Raw genomic sequence first — 15,261 nt, forward strand, 5'->3', positions numbered from 1 at the left:
CCAGACTGGAGTGTACTGGCTGGGATTCAGTGGCAAATGTTTCACATCTCGTGCTGCTTAAGTTCAGCACGAAGGCCCCCCTGTGACACCGTCCTCCCTGCCTCCCTCCTACATGATCCCTCTCATCAACTCCCAAAGCACTGTCCATGTTGCCATCAGGCCCGCCAGCACTTCGTCCGCGAACGAGTGTCACGGTGCTCGCACCTGCTCTTTCAGAGATAGGCAGAAACCTCTTCCGTTTGCCTCTTTACCCCAGTGCTTCGCACACAGATCTCATCAACACTGCAGAATCCCTTTCTAATAGATTCACTTTTCTGATTGATTTTTTGGGGAAAAAAATAGTAGAATAAAAACTTTAGGCTTCTAAATTACTATTTGTAACAAAATTTTCAAGACATATAAATAGAAGGAAGACTGGCCTTGAGGTGACAACTGCTGAGGTGGGTGGTGAGTACCTGGGTGTTCATCATACATCCTACAGTATTTTTTTACATGAGGAAAACATCCTTAAGACAAAGTTTTAGACAGATATAAACAGGTAACCATAGGTGAATACACAAACAGATAACACTTTTTCAGTTATTTAAGGGGGAAAAAATCCCCAAGGTCATCCCTGCTGGGGCTACTTACCCATAAAGAGGTCCGTCATTGCCAATAGCAGAAACCATGATTACGTTGTTAGCTGTTAATTCCCACACCTACAAAATGAGCATTTATTTAATGAAAGTATACCACTCTTAATGTATAATTGTCCAAAAAAAAAACAAAAACAAAAACAAAAACAACCATACACAACATCAAAAAACAGTTCTAAAAAAGCAGCACTGAACCATTATAAAGGTGGATGTGCTGGCAACTTGCAGGCTTAGAGAATACCACCCGGGACGGAGAAGCACGCAGCGCACAGAGCAGATGCTGACTTTCTAGTCACTTTCAGGAAAACACAAATTGCATGTTTAGGTAAGAAAGAATCGGCAGGGCATGGTAGCGCACGCCTGTAATCCCAGCACTTTGGGAGGCCGAGGCAGGCAGATCACCTGAGGTCAGGAGTTGGAGACCAGCCTGGCCAACATGGTGAAACCCCGTCTCTACTAAAAATACAAAAATTAGCCGGGCATGGTGGCAGGCGCCTGTAGTCCCAGCTACTTGGGAGGCTGAGACAGGAGAACCGCTTGAGCCTGGGAGGCGGGTTGCAGTGAGCCAAGACCACGCCACTGCACTCCAGCCTGGCCAACAAGAATCAAACTCCATCTCAAAGAAAAAAAAAATACAAAAAAAAGAACCAGCAAGGCACCATGTGCTCCTTATAAACACCTACTCTAAGGCCTCTAACCCACTCAACTTATGACATGCACATCACTGAAGCGCACGTCATTAGCCATCTGTTCTCACAAAGCTGTCACCACCTGGATGAAAAGCTACCAACACACTAGATATGATGCAAAGTTGGGCTGCGAAAGAGCAGGAGCTGTCACCCAAACCCTGTGTGCAGTGACTCCACAAACCTTGTCAACAAAGGGATGATCCATGAAGTCCGGGCCGCCGATGCTGAGGTTTAACACGTCAATCTTCTTTAAGATGGCATAGTTGAAGGCGTCCAAAAACCAAGATGTGTAAGATACCTAGTTAAATATTAAAACAGTCTGCTTAGTGTTTCAATTAAGTCTTAAAGAGCTAGGACAGTTTTTATTTCTAAGGCTCTTAAAATCATACAGTATTTCCCTCAATTTTTTTTTTTAACTTAAAACCAGAAATAAATCCTGAGTATGCATAATGCTCTGGAGAGTAAAATACAACACCTAGAAGTTCTAAGTCCTTGGAGCTGAACCTAAGGAAGAGACAGCTGTGTTCCGCAGGTGGCCTGTCTCTCCAGGTTAAATGCACAGCTCTCCACACAAAGAATGCCTTCCTAGAAAACACCCACGCTTCCAACTGCCCCTCTCCTCTCCTGTAAAAGGACTCATCCCAAGGCACTTCTATGAAGTTAAGCATTTTGGAATAGTTCAACTTATCTATCTAACCTTCTTCATTCCTAAACAGACTGAAGGACAAACGGCAGCGGTAACAGTTATTTCATAGTATTAGTCCTCTGATGTTCAAATGCTCCTATGTTCCTTACAAAAGGTACATTACTTTGTGGATCACCTTCAGCTGTTGCTTTTTTAAAAATATAAAATTAAGGTTACAGTACGAAGAGAAGCAATGCAATGATTATGTTTTTAAAAGACTTTTAAAAGACCACGTATTTATATTTTGTTACATACACCAAAGGAATTCTAGAAGGAGGTATAAGAAAGGAACATCATCACACGAGACACACGGGCAAGTGAGGAAAGAACCTGCTGGACAGGGACAGGGGTGGGGGCCTCACTGTGTTACCTTTTGACATTTCTGAGCTATGCATTAATATTCAAAAATTAACCTTAAAAAATAAATGATGAAAAAAGAAACAAATACTAGGACCCTCTCCCTTTTCTATAGTTTCCAAATGAATAGTGAAGGAATAAGGCTTGTAAACTCACATTACCCAACACAATGCCAGGTGTGGGGACACAGAGGTAAATAAAACAGCTGAAGGTGGTAGGAACCCAATCAGGGAGGCAAACACACTTATTCTATGTGCAACTGTTCTATTCTATCATGCAGACACCCGACCCAGGGCACAGAGGTCTGGGGAAGCCTGGAGGTAGAGAAGAAACAAGGGAAATCAAAGAATCGTTGTAAGTAGTAGCCTCAGCAGGGTCTTCAGTGTTCAAGTTAGGTTGACACAGTGGTTGGTGGGAGAAGGGTGGAGCTACCCAGGAGGCAGAGGAACAGTAAACTGGGCACGTGTGCTGCGGTATGAATGGCTCAGCGTCACTGACGTGCACTTCTTTTACACAAGTGTGTAAAGTCCAGTGATTCTGCTTTTTACATTTCAGTATGAATTCCTCAAGTTTCAGGGGTCCTCAAAACACCTACCTGATTATTGGTAAAGACCCTGAAAATGTGAAGCTCTGCATCTGGAGCAAATCCTTGGCACTCCCTCATGCTGGCTATCACACCTGCCACGAATGTACCATGGCCCAACCCTGTAGTCCATAAAGAAAACAATCCCATTAAACACACTGGATAGCAAGTGCCAGGATGCAACATTCCAGGCCATGAGTTTCACAGCCTTCCATTTCCAAGTGCTGGAGAGAGAAGGGCCTCTGCTGCCGCTCTATGATCCCCTTGGACATCACTGGCACAAGCACCCCTTCCAGGTCTAGCCACCTCCCGGCTCTTCCGGACAGGGAGCTGCCCCCGCAACAGGCATCCCCACTCTCTCCTGAAGCGCTACTTCCCGACATCCTCTGAGGTATTCAGAGCAGTTTCTGCCGCAACAAAAGGCACAGTAACAACTTGGGCTTGTCTGAATAATTGCTGGACAGACTGTGGAATCATGCACTAAACACACTCTCAATCAATCAGAGAGGACAGGAGTGATGTCCTACGTCCACACATGACCACGTTCTCACTGCCACTGAGACCCACCATCGTCCAGCGTTCGCTCGTTGGTCCAGTTGGTTCTCTCCTTCACATTTTTGAAGTGGGGATGCTTCTCGCTCAGCCCAGTGTCAAAAACAGCAACTCTTACGTTAGCACCTTATTCGGAAAAGAAAGCAAACACAATCATGTCTGAAGAAATCATCTTTTTGGATTTTGCCTGTAAAATACATTCTTTCCTGGGACCCACAGAAAATGACATCCTGTGGAAGGCCAAAGCCTGCTCAGAGCAAACAAGTTAGACCAGCTGCTCCCAGGGTCAGCCGGCTAAGCCAAGGCCAAGCAAAGAGGACAGCAGGAACAATGCCATCATCTGTCGCCAAATAAGATTTAAGGATAAGCAGAAAATCCTTCTAGACCCTCCTCAATTGCCACCAGCACTCAGGATGGAACCACCCCTTCCACTCCTAGCGGGCTTCTCAAGGCTCCAGGATGGCAGCTACCAACACTCTCCTTCTGGCAGTTTATCACAGGTCTCCACCCCCGCTTCTCAGAGGCCCTGCAAAACACTCACAAACCACACAGCCAAGGAGCAGGACACAGAAAAGGGGAAAAGAGGGAACCATTCTTATTCCTGACAAGGACAGCAGTTTACTCCATGCAGCTCATTGATAAAACAGCAAACGCTGCCGCGAGGAACAGCTAACACCACATGGCGCTCATCACACCTAAGAAAAATCACTGCAGCGTGCACTTTTCTAGAATAGTAAGTCTATTCCAGATACTGGCCAAAGCCATCAACACCAATGTGAAATACAACTGGCCTGTCCGACCAAAAATTCTAGAAAGTATCTAGAAAAAGTATAGAATACCTGTATGACTTAACAGCTAACCAGTGTAAAGAGGGTAATGTCTTTCTGGCAAAAGGGCTGTGTACATATCAGTACTATGTTGAACAATCTATTAAACTGAGATAAATATAAAAATCAATGCTACTTTTAAAAAATGCACACACAAAATCAGAAACCATTTGGTTTGGGGGGAATAAAAAACTATTTCTGACGATTAGAAAACTTGTTTTGTGAAGGAGTTCTCACTCTAAAAAGGTAAAACCATGGGGAGACACACATTTTAATGAAATGCCAGTCCACCAGGTATTAAAAGTTGAAGTATCTCAGACATTTTGGAGGGCAGGGTGCCAAGGAGATCAAAGGAGAGGTAAGGGTCCCTAAGTCAAGGAGATACCAGAAAGACACCTAGGCAAACCGAGATTTCCTGGGAGCAGGTGAAACTGGTTTACATTTAGAAGGTAAAAATCTTCATATTAGATAAAACAGGAATGTTTTGTCATGATGAATCAGCAAAGGAAAAACCCTTATTGTTCTGAGTTTTATCTCACAGGACATGATCATTAACACCGCTTTCTGTTCCCAAACAAATCATTAGCAGGTTGATAGTCAATTACTTAGTCACTCTGCATTCAGGGCACCAAATTCAAGTGATAAACTAATTTCCATGGAATTGCCCAGATCAGGGACCATCTTTCCCCAAGAAGTGCCAGCAGCCGGCAGTGCTGTGCTCGTTTGTGTATGTGTCAACAGGAGAGAAGTGCTCCACAGTCTGCCTCTTCTAACCTCAGAAATGGTAACAAAAATAAGACACAAATGGTGGCAATTAGAAAAGCCACAGAAACAGATGCCTGGCATAACAGGAGTCAAAGACGAGGAGTACTTGGCTACCTTCCAGCTCAACAAATAGTAAGGTTAGAAGTGGAAGGCTGCAGGGCTTTCGCACTAGGCAGTCCCGAACACGGAATTCTTAGATGTCTGGACTTTCCGCACCTTCCCTGGGTAATAGCACGCACCTGTATATCCCATCTGCCAGAGCACGTCTGCCTGCAGTGTCTGGGCAACCTGGCGCGGGATGGCTCTCAGCAGCCGTCTGCTCGAATGCCTTCCCGTAGCATGCCAGAAGCCAGAGCCCAGGGAGAGACTGGCTCTTCGCAAGGGACGTGATGACTGCCACTTCTGGCTCCATCGGGTTTCATTGCAGGGTACTGTGGGGTCAGCTAGAGGCAAGGGAGAGGAAGGTCAGAACAGAAGAGCAAAACACGACACCCACCAGGCAAAACTATCCCAAACACAGCGAGGATTACCATTTGCCATTCTGTTTGAGGGAAAGTGGGGTTATCTTCTTTTTCTAGGACAGTCTCAATGCAATTATGATTATAGAATGTTATTTAGCTGTCATATTATTCCTAAATAGTTCTCTACTTGAAATTTTCTAACCAATGTAAGGCAGAGAAAGACTGATTAAATTAAATAATAATAATTTTAAGAAGCTAACTGTGATACTAACACTAAAGACAAACCTGATTTTTCATCAGCAACTTGTTCTCACTGAACCAGAAAGGGGAGAAGTTAAAGAAAATGACCCTGAGCTTTGACTTTCATGGAGTTTTATTTTCACTAGACGTTTCACTAGATTTCTGGGGTAGGCAAAAGCCATGTTATCCCATTGAGCATCAAATATCAACAGGACTTTAAAAAACCATATATTGCTCAATATTCTCAATATTCTTGTCTGCTAGAATTTCACCTTTCAAAAACCAAAAGAACTACAAAGGAGTGAGAGACGGGGAATTTCTAAGGGTGATGGAATTATTCCATATCTTGATTTTGTTGGTGGATATTTGATGGTATACTTTTGCCAAAACTTGCCAAACTGTACTCTAAAAAGGACGAAAAAAATAAGTAAATAAAAATAAAAAGGACGAATTTTACCACCTGTAAGTCTCTTTATTTTTAAAAACCGGAGGAAAAAGGAAATACCACAGAAATGGCCTAAGAGTTTTCCCTTTACCTTTCAAAGACCATGTTACAATGAACAAGTCATATTTCAAATCAGTTTTAAGAAGAGAAAATCCATAATACTAATACAGTTCTGTTTCTAAAGCAAATCATTGTCATTTTTATTCCAGCCTTACCAAGCGACACCCATGTAAGTACAGGGACCTGGAAGCATATACAGTCACGTCAATTCTGGTAAGTAAATATTTGCACAGTCCAGCTGAAATGGTTCTTAATTGAAATTCCTATGCTGAGTCTGATCTTTCAGTCAACAGCACAGGACAGTGCTGGAGGTGCTGACTGAAGAGCAACACCGAGACCAGGAAGGGGTCTGCTCCGCTCGACCCTGCACAGGCCAGACTACACCTCCAGTATTATACTCAGTTCAGGGCTTCACAGCTTTAGAACAATTGAGAAAAATTAGTACATTCAAAGGAAAACACTTAAAATGATGAGCAGACTTGAAATCATGTCATCTGAGTAACTATGGAAGGAACTGGGGATTAGCTTGGAGAGAAAAAACTGCCAGAAGAGACACACCATGGGTATCTTCAAATATCAAAAAGACAGCTATCTTCATCATATCTTTAACTATTGTCTTGTAGAAAACAGGTAGGCTTTGTCTTACGGCCCATGGGATAGAATCAAATGGGTGGGATCCAGAGTGAGAATGGTGTCAGCCCAAAATAAAGCATAAAGCAAAACCTTCTATGAACAAGAGCCATAGAAATTGTTAACATTTGGTTACTTACAACATCCTGAACACTCTACTGCTTTCCTCATATGCATTACTTCGTGTTATCTTCATGAGAGCCCCGTGAGGTAGGGAGTATCATCTCCATTTTATGAATGAGAAAAACTGAAGCTTCAAGATGGAAAAGGCGCCTACTGCTGAATGTCACAGCTAACTTCAAGGGGCATGGGCGTGCAACGTGGGCAAGTTTCCCCTCACAGGGGTGTCAGGCACCCAGGACACATGCAGTGGAGATGGTGTCCAAGGGAATCCCACCTCCAGAGAGTCTAGGATTCTTGTGCTAAAATTAGGCAACTCCGTGTCTCCTAAAGCATTCTAGAGCTCTTTAAATAAAGTCAAGTAAAATACCACAATGTATACATTTGACTAATTGTATCAGGTTTGACTGGCTTTTATCTTCCTGGATTATTCTGAGGTGTCACTGCTTTTCAAGGAGAATAATACATAACATCTGGAGTAGCAGCAAACGCTCTGAAAAAGTCAGATGCCTGAAGTTTACACCTGGTTTTACTATGAAAATTAAACTTCTCTTCGTGTGTGTGTGTGTGTGTGTGTGTGTGTGTGTGTAATGCAGCAAAACCTCAGAGGCTCTTAGGCCTAAAATATGACAGATAAAGAAGAGTAACATTTTAATTTCTTCTTCCTTCTGATGAAAGAAATGATAGTAAACAATAACAGAACTAGCAATTTGTTAACCTGATTTAAGATAAACAGGAAAAAAAAAATCCTTTTCCTTTGGTAATATATATCTTTGGAAAATATCATTTAATAAATACGCAATTTATTATTTGAGGCTAAACTCTATCTTGACAAGCCCAATTGTAATGAAGTAGGAAGGACTAAGCCCTGGAGAAGAAAAGGAAAAGCCAAATTCCTTCCATCCTCACACGTGCACAGCTGATGACTTAAATAAACCCAGCTGATGCATGACCATTGCTGGTCAGGAGGCTTTGAGAAAAACAAAATGAAACCCAAGGAAAACATGTTTTGCAAGAGTGCCTTAAAAAATGGGGCCGGGCACAGTGGCTCACGCCTGTAATCCCAGCACTTTGGGAGGCTGAGGATGGCAGATCACTTGAGGTCAGGAGTTCAAGACCAGCCTGACCAACATGGAGAAGCCCCATCTCTACTAAAAATACATTAGCTGGGTGTGGTGGCCCATGCCTGTAATCCCAGCTACTTGGGAGGCTGAGGCAGGAGAATCGCTGGAACCCGGGAGGTGGAGGCTACAGTGAGCCAAGATCACGCCACTGCACTTCAGCCTGGGCAACAAGAGTGAAACTCCGTCCTGAAAAAATAAACAAATAAAAAGAAAAACACACACACACACACACACACACACACACACACACACACACTGAAAGAAGCAAAATGCAAGGAAGAAGCAGACGTAAGGATGTGTCTTTCAGCACGAGAAGGCAGCCGCAGCCTTGAAGTCTGAAAGCTCTGAGACGAAGCTGGCGAAAATCACTTCCAACAGAAACAAAGATCACTACCATCTACTACTGCAAACCCTCAGATTTTCTTTTACCAGAACAGCACGAGGTCTCTTTTTAAAAAATAATTCCACCCCCCTACCACCAACCCTGTGCACTAAAAAAAAAAACTAAACTAAAAAATTCCTACCAGGAAAATGTTCACAATTAGCAAACTAGATGGAAGGACACAGATACTCACTGTACTATTTTTCAAGTACTCTGCACTTTGAGATTTTTCAAAGTAAATGGCAGAGACAGAAATTTGCCTACAATCACGATACTCACATTCTGCATACTTGAGGGAACGGAAGACTTTCCGTTGGGGCGTGACCCGTTTGATGTTTGGATGATCTTCAAGTGTCAGCAGCCCTGCTTTCTGTTTTTCTTTTATCTGAATCACCTCAAAATCACTAGGGTAGTCACTGGATGGATTGTTTCGAGGTATAATTCTCCAGTTGTCTACTTCACTGCTCTTCAGGGCACTTGAAATAAATGAATTTCTAGCTTTGGCTGTAAAGTATCCATTGAAAGCCACAATATATTCTGAAACCAATCACCACAAACAAAAATAAGAATTTATGCACATACATTATAACATATACTACATTGTATCTAAATCTGGCAAAACAAAAATTATCTTAAAGCCCACAGCAGATGAAAGGAAAACACAAAGACTACTTTAAATGCCTAGACAGCTGTCTGCAGAGCTTTGAGTAAAAATCATCTACGTGGGGCTGGGCGCGGTGGCTCACACCTGTAATCCCAGTACTTTGCGAGGCCGACGTGGGCAGATTATGAGGTGAGGAGTTTGATACCAGCCTGGCCAACATAGTGAAACCCCATCTCTACTAAAAATACAAAAAATTAGCTGGGTGTGGTGGTGGGCGCCCATAATCCTGGGAGGCTAAGACAGGAGAATCACTTGAACCCGGGAGGCAGAGGCTGCAGTGAGCTGAGATCACGCCACTGCACCCCTACCTGGTGACAGAGCAAGACTCTGTCCCAAATCAATAAATAAATAAATATCTGTATGAATCACCTAACCACACAGAATACATCATTCAAAACCAGATACCTGTGATATTTTTAAAAAAGCATATACCTACAGTAGTCTGAATACACAACAAAGAAATGCATATAATTTTTTTTCAAACAGGAAAAAAATTCAGAGAACTGAATGCTCAGTTAGTGTTTCTTAAAATGAAAACAATAGCAAAATTCCAGAGTGGATTAAGTGACACTGTTTGCTTAGTTCTTCACATAAACTTTAGAACATAAACATTCAGTACCTCCCAGCTCCCCATCCTTACCAACTACAATGGCACCTGTTCCAAAGAATCAAGGTGTAGGCTGGGCATAGTGGCTCATGCCTGTAATCCCAGCACTCTGGGAGGTCAATGTGGGTGGATTGCTTGAGCTCAGGAGTTTAAGACCAGGCTGGGCAACATGGTGAAACAAAAAATTAGCTGGGCAGGCCGGGCACAGTGGCTCATGCCTATAATCTCAACACTTTGGGAGGCCAAGGCGAGAGGATCACCTGAGGTCAGGAGTGCAAGACCGCCTGACCAACATGGAAAAATGCAGTCTCTACTAAAAATACAAAATTAGCCGGGCGTGGTGGCGCATGCCTGTAATCCCAGCTACTCGGGAGGCTGAGGCAGGAGAATGGCTTGAACCCGGGAGGCAGAGGTTGTGGTGAGCTGAGATGGCGCCACTGCACTCCAGCCTGGGCAACAAGAGTGAATCTCCATCTCAAAAAAAAAAAAAAAGAAAGAAAGAAAAAGAAAAAAATCAGCTGGGCATGGTGGCAGGTGCCTATAGTCCCAGCTACTTGGGAGGCTGAAGTGGGAGATCACTTGTGCGTGGGAAGTCAAGGCTGCAATGAGCTGAGATGGCACCACTGCACTCCAGCCTGGGTGACAAGAGCAAAACTCTGTCTCCAAAAGGAAAAAAAAAAAAGGTGTAGGTAAATAATTCATGTCAATTTCCTTGTATCATATAAGCTTACTCTACTGGGAAAACAAACTTATGCAAAGTTAATATTCATGAGCTGTGCAGTCAACCCATTGGAAATTCACTACAGAAGACCAGGTATCGTGGCTCATGCCTGTAATCCCAGCACTTTGGGAGGCCAAGGAGGGTGATCACTTGAGGTCAGGAGTTCAAGACCAGCCTGGCCAAGATGCTGAAACCCCATCTCTACTAAAAATACAAAAAAAAAAAAAAAAAAAAAAAAAAAGGCCATGAGCCACCATGCCTGTAGTCCCAACACTCTGGTAGGCCAAGGTGGGCAGATCATGAGGTCAGGAGTTCGAGACCAGCCTGGCCAAGATGGTGAAACCCCATCTCTACTAAAAATAGAAAAAATTAGCTGGGAGTTGTGGTGGGTGCCTGTAGTCCCAGCTGCTCGGGAGGCTGAGGCAGAATTGCTTGAACCCGGAAGGTAGAAGCTGCAATGAACCGAGATCGCAGCATTGCACTCCGGCCTGGGCAACAGAGTGAGACTCCATCTCAAAAACAAAATATTAGCCAGGCACAGTGGCAGGTACCTATAATCCCAGCTACTTGGGAGGCTCAGGCATGAGAATTACTTCAACCCAGGAGGCAGAGGTCACAGTGAGCAGAGATCATGCCACTGCCTCCAGCCTGGGTGACAGAGTGAAACTCTGTCTCCAAAAAAAAAAAGAAATAGACTGTAGAAAAGACGAACGTGTTCTTCAGCAATAGCTAATTTTATATTAAGTAAACTTGAAAAAAATAGGATGGGAGGTCCTAATATTTAAGACAACATCATTACCATATTCCACAACTGTTGATGAGAATTCCACCTTCAAAGTCAGGTGGGAACAGCCAGGGCATGGGGCCTTTTCAAAAGATTTCTTTTCCAGTCTGTCGCCCAGATGTTTCTTCCCACAGAGCAAAACCACTAGCAGAAGCAGCCAGATGTTGACAAGCTTCATGGTCATAAGCGAATATGATCATAAAATTGCATACGTTCAAATCACACTTTTTTCTTCTTGATTAGAAGTAAATTTTTGTTTCGGCTAAAAGCTGTAACATTACTGATCAGCCATCTTACAGTCTTGTCCAACGTAAATAAAAGTTAAATCCCATGGCCTTTTGTGGTTCAGCCTGAAGCGAGGCTTTCATTTCTTTCTCCGCTTCTTCTCCATCTTGGAAATACGGCTTCTCTCACTCAGGCCGTGATGACTGAGTCCTATACTCCATTTGTACCACAGAACCAACGTCCAATGGGGTTGATCAGTCAACCACTGTGAGCCAATCTATGAAACAAAAAACAGTGCACACAGACATTAGCAGCAAACTGACATAGCCAGGTATGATTTAGTTGTATTTATAATTTAAACAGGTGGGTCAGTCAGGCAAGGTGGTAGGTGCCTGTAGATCAGCTACTTGGGAGGCTGAGGTAGGAAGATCATTTGAGCCCAGGAGTTTGAGTCCAGCCTGAGCAACAAAGTGAGACCCTATGTCTAAAATAATAAATAAGACAGTAAAAGAGATATCCCAGTTTTAATACAAATTAATGTGCCATACAACCATGAAACGTATTATTTCATGTTTATTTACTTATTACTCACTGCTTTCATGGGAAAATTTTTTTAGGCATCTTCAAAAATAAAACAATAAAATAAATGAGAAAAATGGAAAAAACTAAGGATAACAAAACAACACCAAAAATATTAAGCACACTGGACCTGAGCATTCGAGCAGTCAAAGAGAAGAAGGAATCAGGATGATCCTTCGTTCTGTTTCAGATTCTATATTTCCTATCATTTGCAACTCAATCCCCAGAGCATTTCCCCAGTTGGCACTTTTACTTCCCACAAATTTCATGAAGTTTTCAGGCAAAAGCTTGGTATACATCCTTACTTTCTGCTGTAACATTAATACCTAACAGCAAAGGAATTTCCATATAAGTGATATTTAACACCTTCTTTAAGAAACACTATGCTTTAACATTACAGATTTTGAAATATTTTCTACCAATTCTATGAAAAGAGCATAAAAGAGTTTACTGTCTTGAAATCTATTTTAAGTGTGAAACCTCACACTTAAAAAAATATAACTCGCTAAATGTGTTATAAAACCAGATTATCTCTTTACTGGAGTGACATGAGAGGACAGTTTGTGAGGGAAGTTATTGCTAAAGAAAAATGTCGTTTGAATATTAAATTACACATGGGCACTGACATCTTCCAAAACATATAATTGTAAGAAAAACTGCCATTCTTCACAATGAAAACAGAGCAATAGTAAAGAACAATGCTGGCTGTAACATACCCACAAAAATCAGTTGCATAGACCATACCTGGGGCATAAATAATCCAACAGGGTGGGGGATGCGTAAATGAAGCAAGACAGGCCTTCCAGTGTTACTTAGGATTTTATTATTCTTATCTTTATTTATTTATTTATTTATTTATTTATTTATTTATTTATTTATTTTGAGGAAGGGTCTCACTCTGACACCCAGGCTGGAGTGGGTGGCGCAATCTCTGCACAGTTTACTGCAGCCTCAACTTCCTGGGCTCAAGCAATCCTCCGGCCTCAGCCCCCCGAGTAGCTGGGACTACAGGTATGCATCACCACACCCAGCTAATTTTTGGATTTTAATATAGAGAAGGGGTCTCGGCATTTTGTCCAGGCTGGTCTCAAACTCAGGTGATCCAGCCACCTTGGCCTCCCAAAGTGTTGAGATTACAGTCATGAGCCACCATGTCTGCTCACTACTTGTATTTAAAGAGAAAACATTAAGGACAAGGAGTTAGTCATCTATTAGGAAAGGTACTTCAAGCTGTAAAACTCATTCTTCTGGCAGAAACTGGTGCTTCCGAGTTTTTGGCTTCTGGAACTATCAACACGTGCTTCTGCAAGTAGAAAAACATTGATAAAAGTACTGTGAGGGGTTAAAATATCCAAATGATGTTTTTACATTTACTAAGTAGGGACTCTCACTACTGTACTAACAACTGATCCTGAAAAACAAGTCTATCTCTGGCACTGGCACTGGCAACTAAGAGACATGGAACTCATCTGAGACGAGTGAAAGTTTAAAGCAGTTACATCCACCTTGACAAGAACAACGAGAATGCCAACTGCACGAGCAAAAACAAAGAGCCAAACAGAAAGACCAGAAAAGCAGAGGGCACCTAAAGCCACCCTAACAGGTTTCACAGAAGTTTACTCAGGAGTAAGCCCCTATTTCTCAGTTTCTTTATGCTTGATACATCCAGCAGTGGAGTACAAAGAAAATAATGACATGAAGCATGTATCTAGCTTAATTAAAGACTACTGGCCAAAGAAGATAAAAGCCAGTAATAACAGTTCTTATAGCACAGTAAATGAATATATATTTAAAAGATATTTATTAAATGGGTTCCTCACTCAAGGCAGGTTTTTTGATGTTGCTGTTAAAAAGGAAGGAATAATCATTTGAGCCCAGGGGTTTGAGACCAGCCTGGGCAACATGGAGAAACCCCATCTCTACAAAAAAAAAATTAAAAATTAGCCAGGCATGGTGGCGCATCTATAGTCCCAGCTTCTCAGGAAGATCGCTTGAGCCTGGAGGGTTGCAGTGGGCCAAGAGTGCACCACTACATTCCAGCCTGGGTGACACAGTGAGACTCTGTCTCCACTTAAAAAACAAACAAAAAAGCCTCTTAAAACTTTTCTGCCTCAAGCTAAAGAATCTGTGACACATGTGGGCTCCATGTAACACAAATATAAGTAAGTAATAGTAGTGAGAAAAATCTTAGATCCAACTGGGTTAAATCAACTTTAATTCAACCTGTTCTAAAATAATTCACTCAAAGGTAAAGACTCTTAGGTAAGAACTTGTAACACAGCCCATGCAGAAGAGATGGCTGATGTTCTCTTACAACTTAGGCAGATACTTGCCTTTAAAAGAAATGGAGCCAGGCGCGGTGGCTCACGCTTGTAATTCCAGCACTTTGGGAGGCCGAGGCAGGTGCATCACCTGACGTCGGGAGTTCAAGACCAGCCTGACCAACATGGAGAAACCCCGTCTCTACTAAAAATACAAAATTAGCCGGGGTGGTGGCACATGCCTGTAATCCCAGCTACTCGGGAGGCTGAGGCAGGAGAATCGCTTGAACCCGGGAGGCGGAGGTTGCGGTGAGCCGAGATCGCGCCATTGCACTCCAGCCTGGGCAAAAAGAGCGAAACTCTGTCTCAAAAAAAAATAAAATAAATAAATAAAGAAAGAAAGAAAAGAAAAGAAATGGAAAGAAAGGGGTTTTTTGTTTGTTTGTTTGTTTCTGAGATGGAGTCTTGCTCAGTCACCCAGGCTGGAGTGCAGTGGCACGATCTCGGCTCACTGCAAGCTCCGCCTCCCGGGTTCATGTCATTCTCCTGCCTCAGCCTCCCAAGTAGCTGGGACTACAGGCGCCCACCACCATGCCCGGCTAATTTTTTTTTGTATTTTTAGTAAAGACGGGGTTTCACCATGTTAGCCAGGATGGTCTTGATCTGCTGACCTCGTGATCCACCTGCCTCGGCCTTTCAAAGTGCTGGGATTACAGGCATGAGCCACCGCACCCAGCCGGGTTTGGGGGTTTTTTAATGAAAAAAAGGCCAGGTGTGCTGGCTCACACCTGTAATCCCAGTGTGATTCCACTTTGGGAGGCTGAGGCGGGCGGATCACTTGAGGCCAGGAGTTGGACACCAGCCT

General features: G+C 42.9%; 1 protein-coding gene across 1 annotated transcript in view; it reads right to left on the reverse strand.

Moving 5' to 3' along the window:
• The window catches only part of MBTPS1 (membrane bound transcription factor peptidase, site 1), a 65,392-nt gene that overhangs the window by 38,191 nt on the left and 11,940 nt on the right, over positions 1-15,261 (reverse strand). The window contains exons 2-8 of the mRNA XM_050775043.1: positions 11,347-11,833; positions 8,835-9,092; positions 5,333-5,536; positions 3,517-3,627; positions 2,962-3,071; positions 1,506-1,622; positions 631-698 (exon numbers count right to left, since the gene is read on the reverse strand). Of these exons, the coding sequence (XP_050631000.1) occupies positions 631-698; positions 1,506-1,622; positions 2,962-3,071; positions 3,517-3,627; positions 5,333-5,536; positions 8,835-9,092; positions 11,347-11,515 (1,037 nt within the window). The 5' untranslated portion in view covers positions 11,516-11,833. The remainder of the gene's footprint in view (positions 1-630; positions 699-1,505; positions 1,623-2,961; positions 3,072-3,516; positions 3,628-5,332; positions 5,537-8,834; positions 9,093-11,346; positions 11,834-15,261) is intronic.

This window comes from Macaca thibetana, chromosome 20 (genome assembly GCF_024542745.1).
Source record: "Macaca thibetana thibetana isolate TM-01 chromosome 20, ASM2454274v1, whole genome shotgun sequence".
Classification (NCBI taxonomy): domain Eukaryota; kingdom Metazoa; phylum Chordata; class Mammalia; order Primates; family Cercopithecidae; genus Macaca; species Macaca thibetana.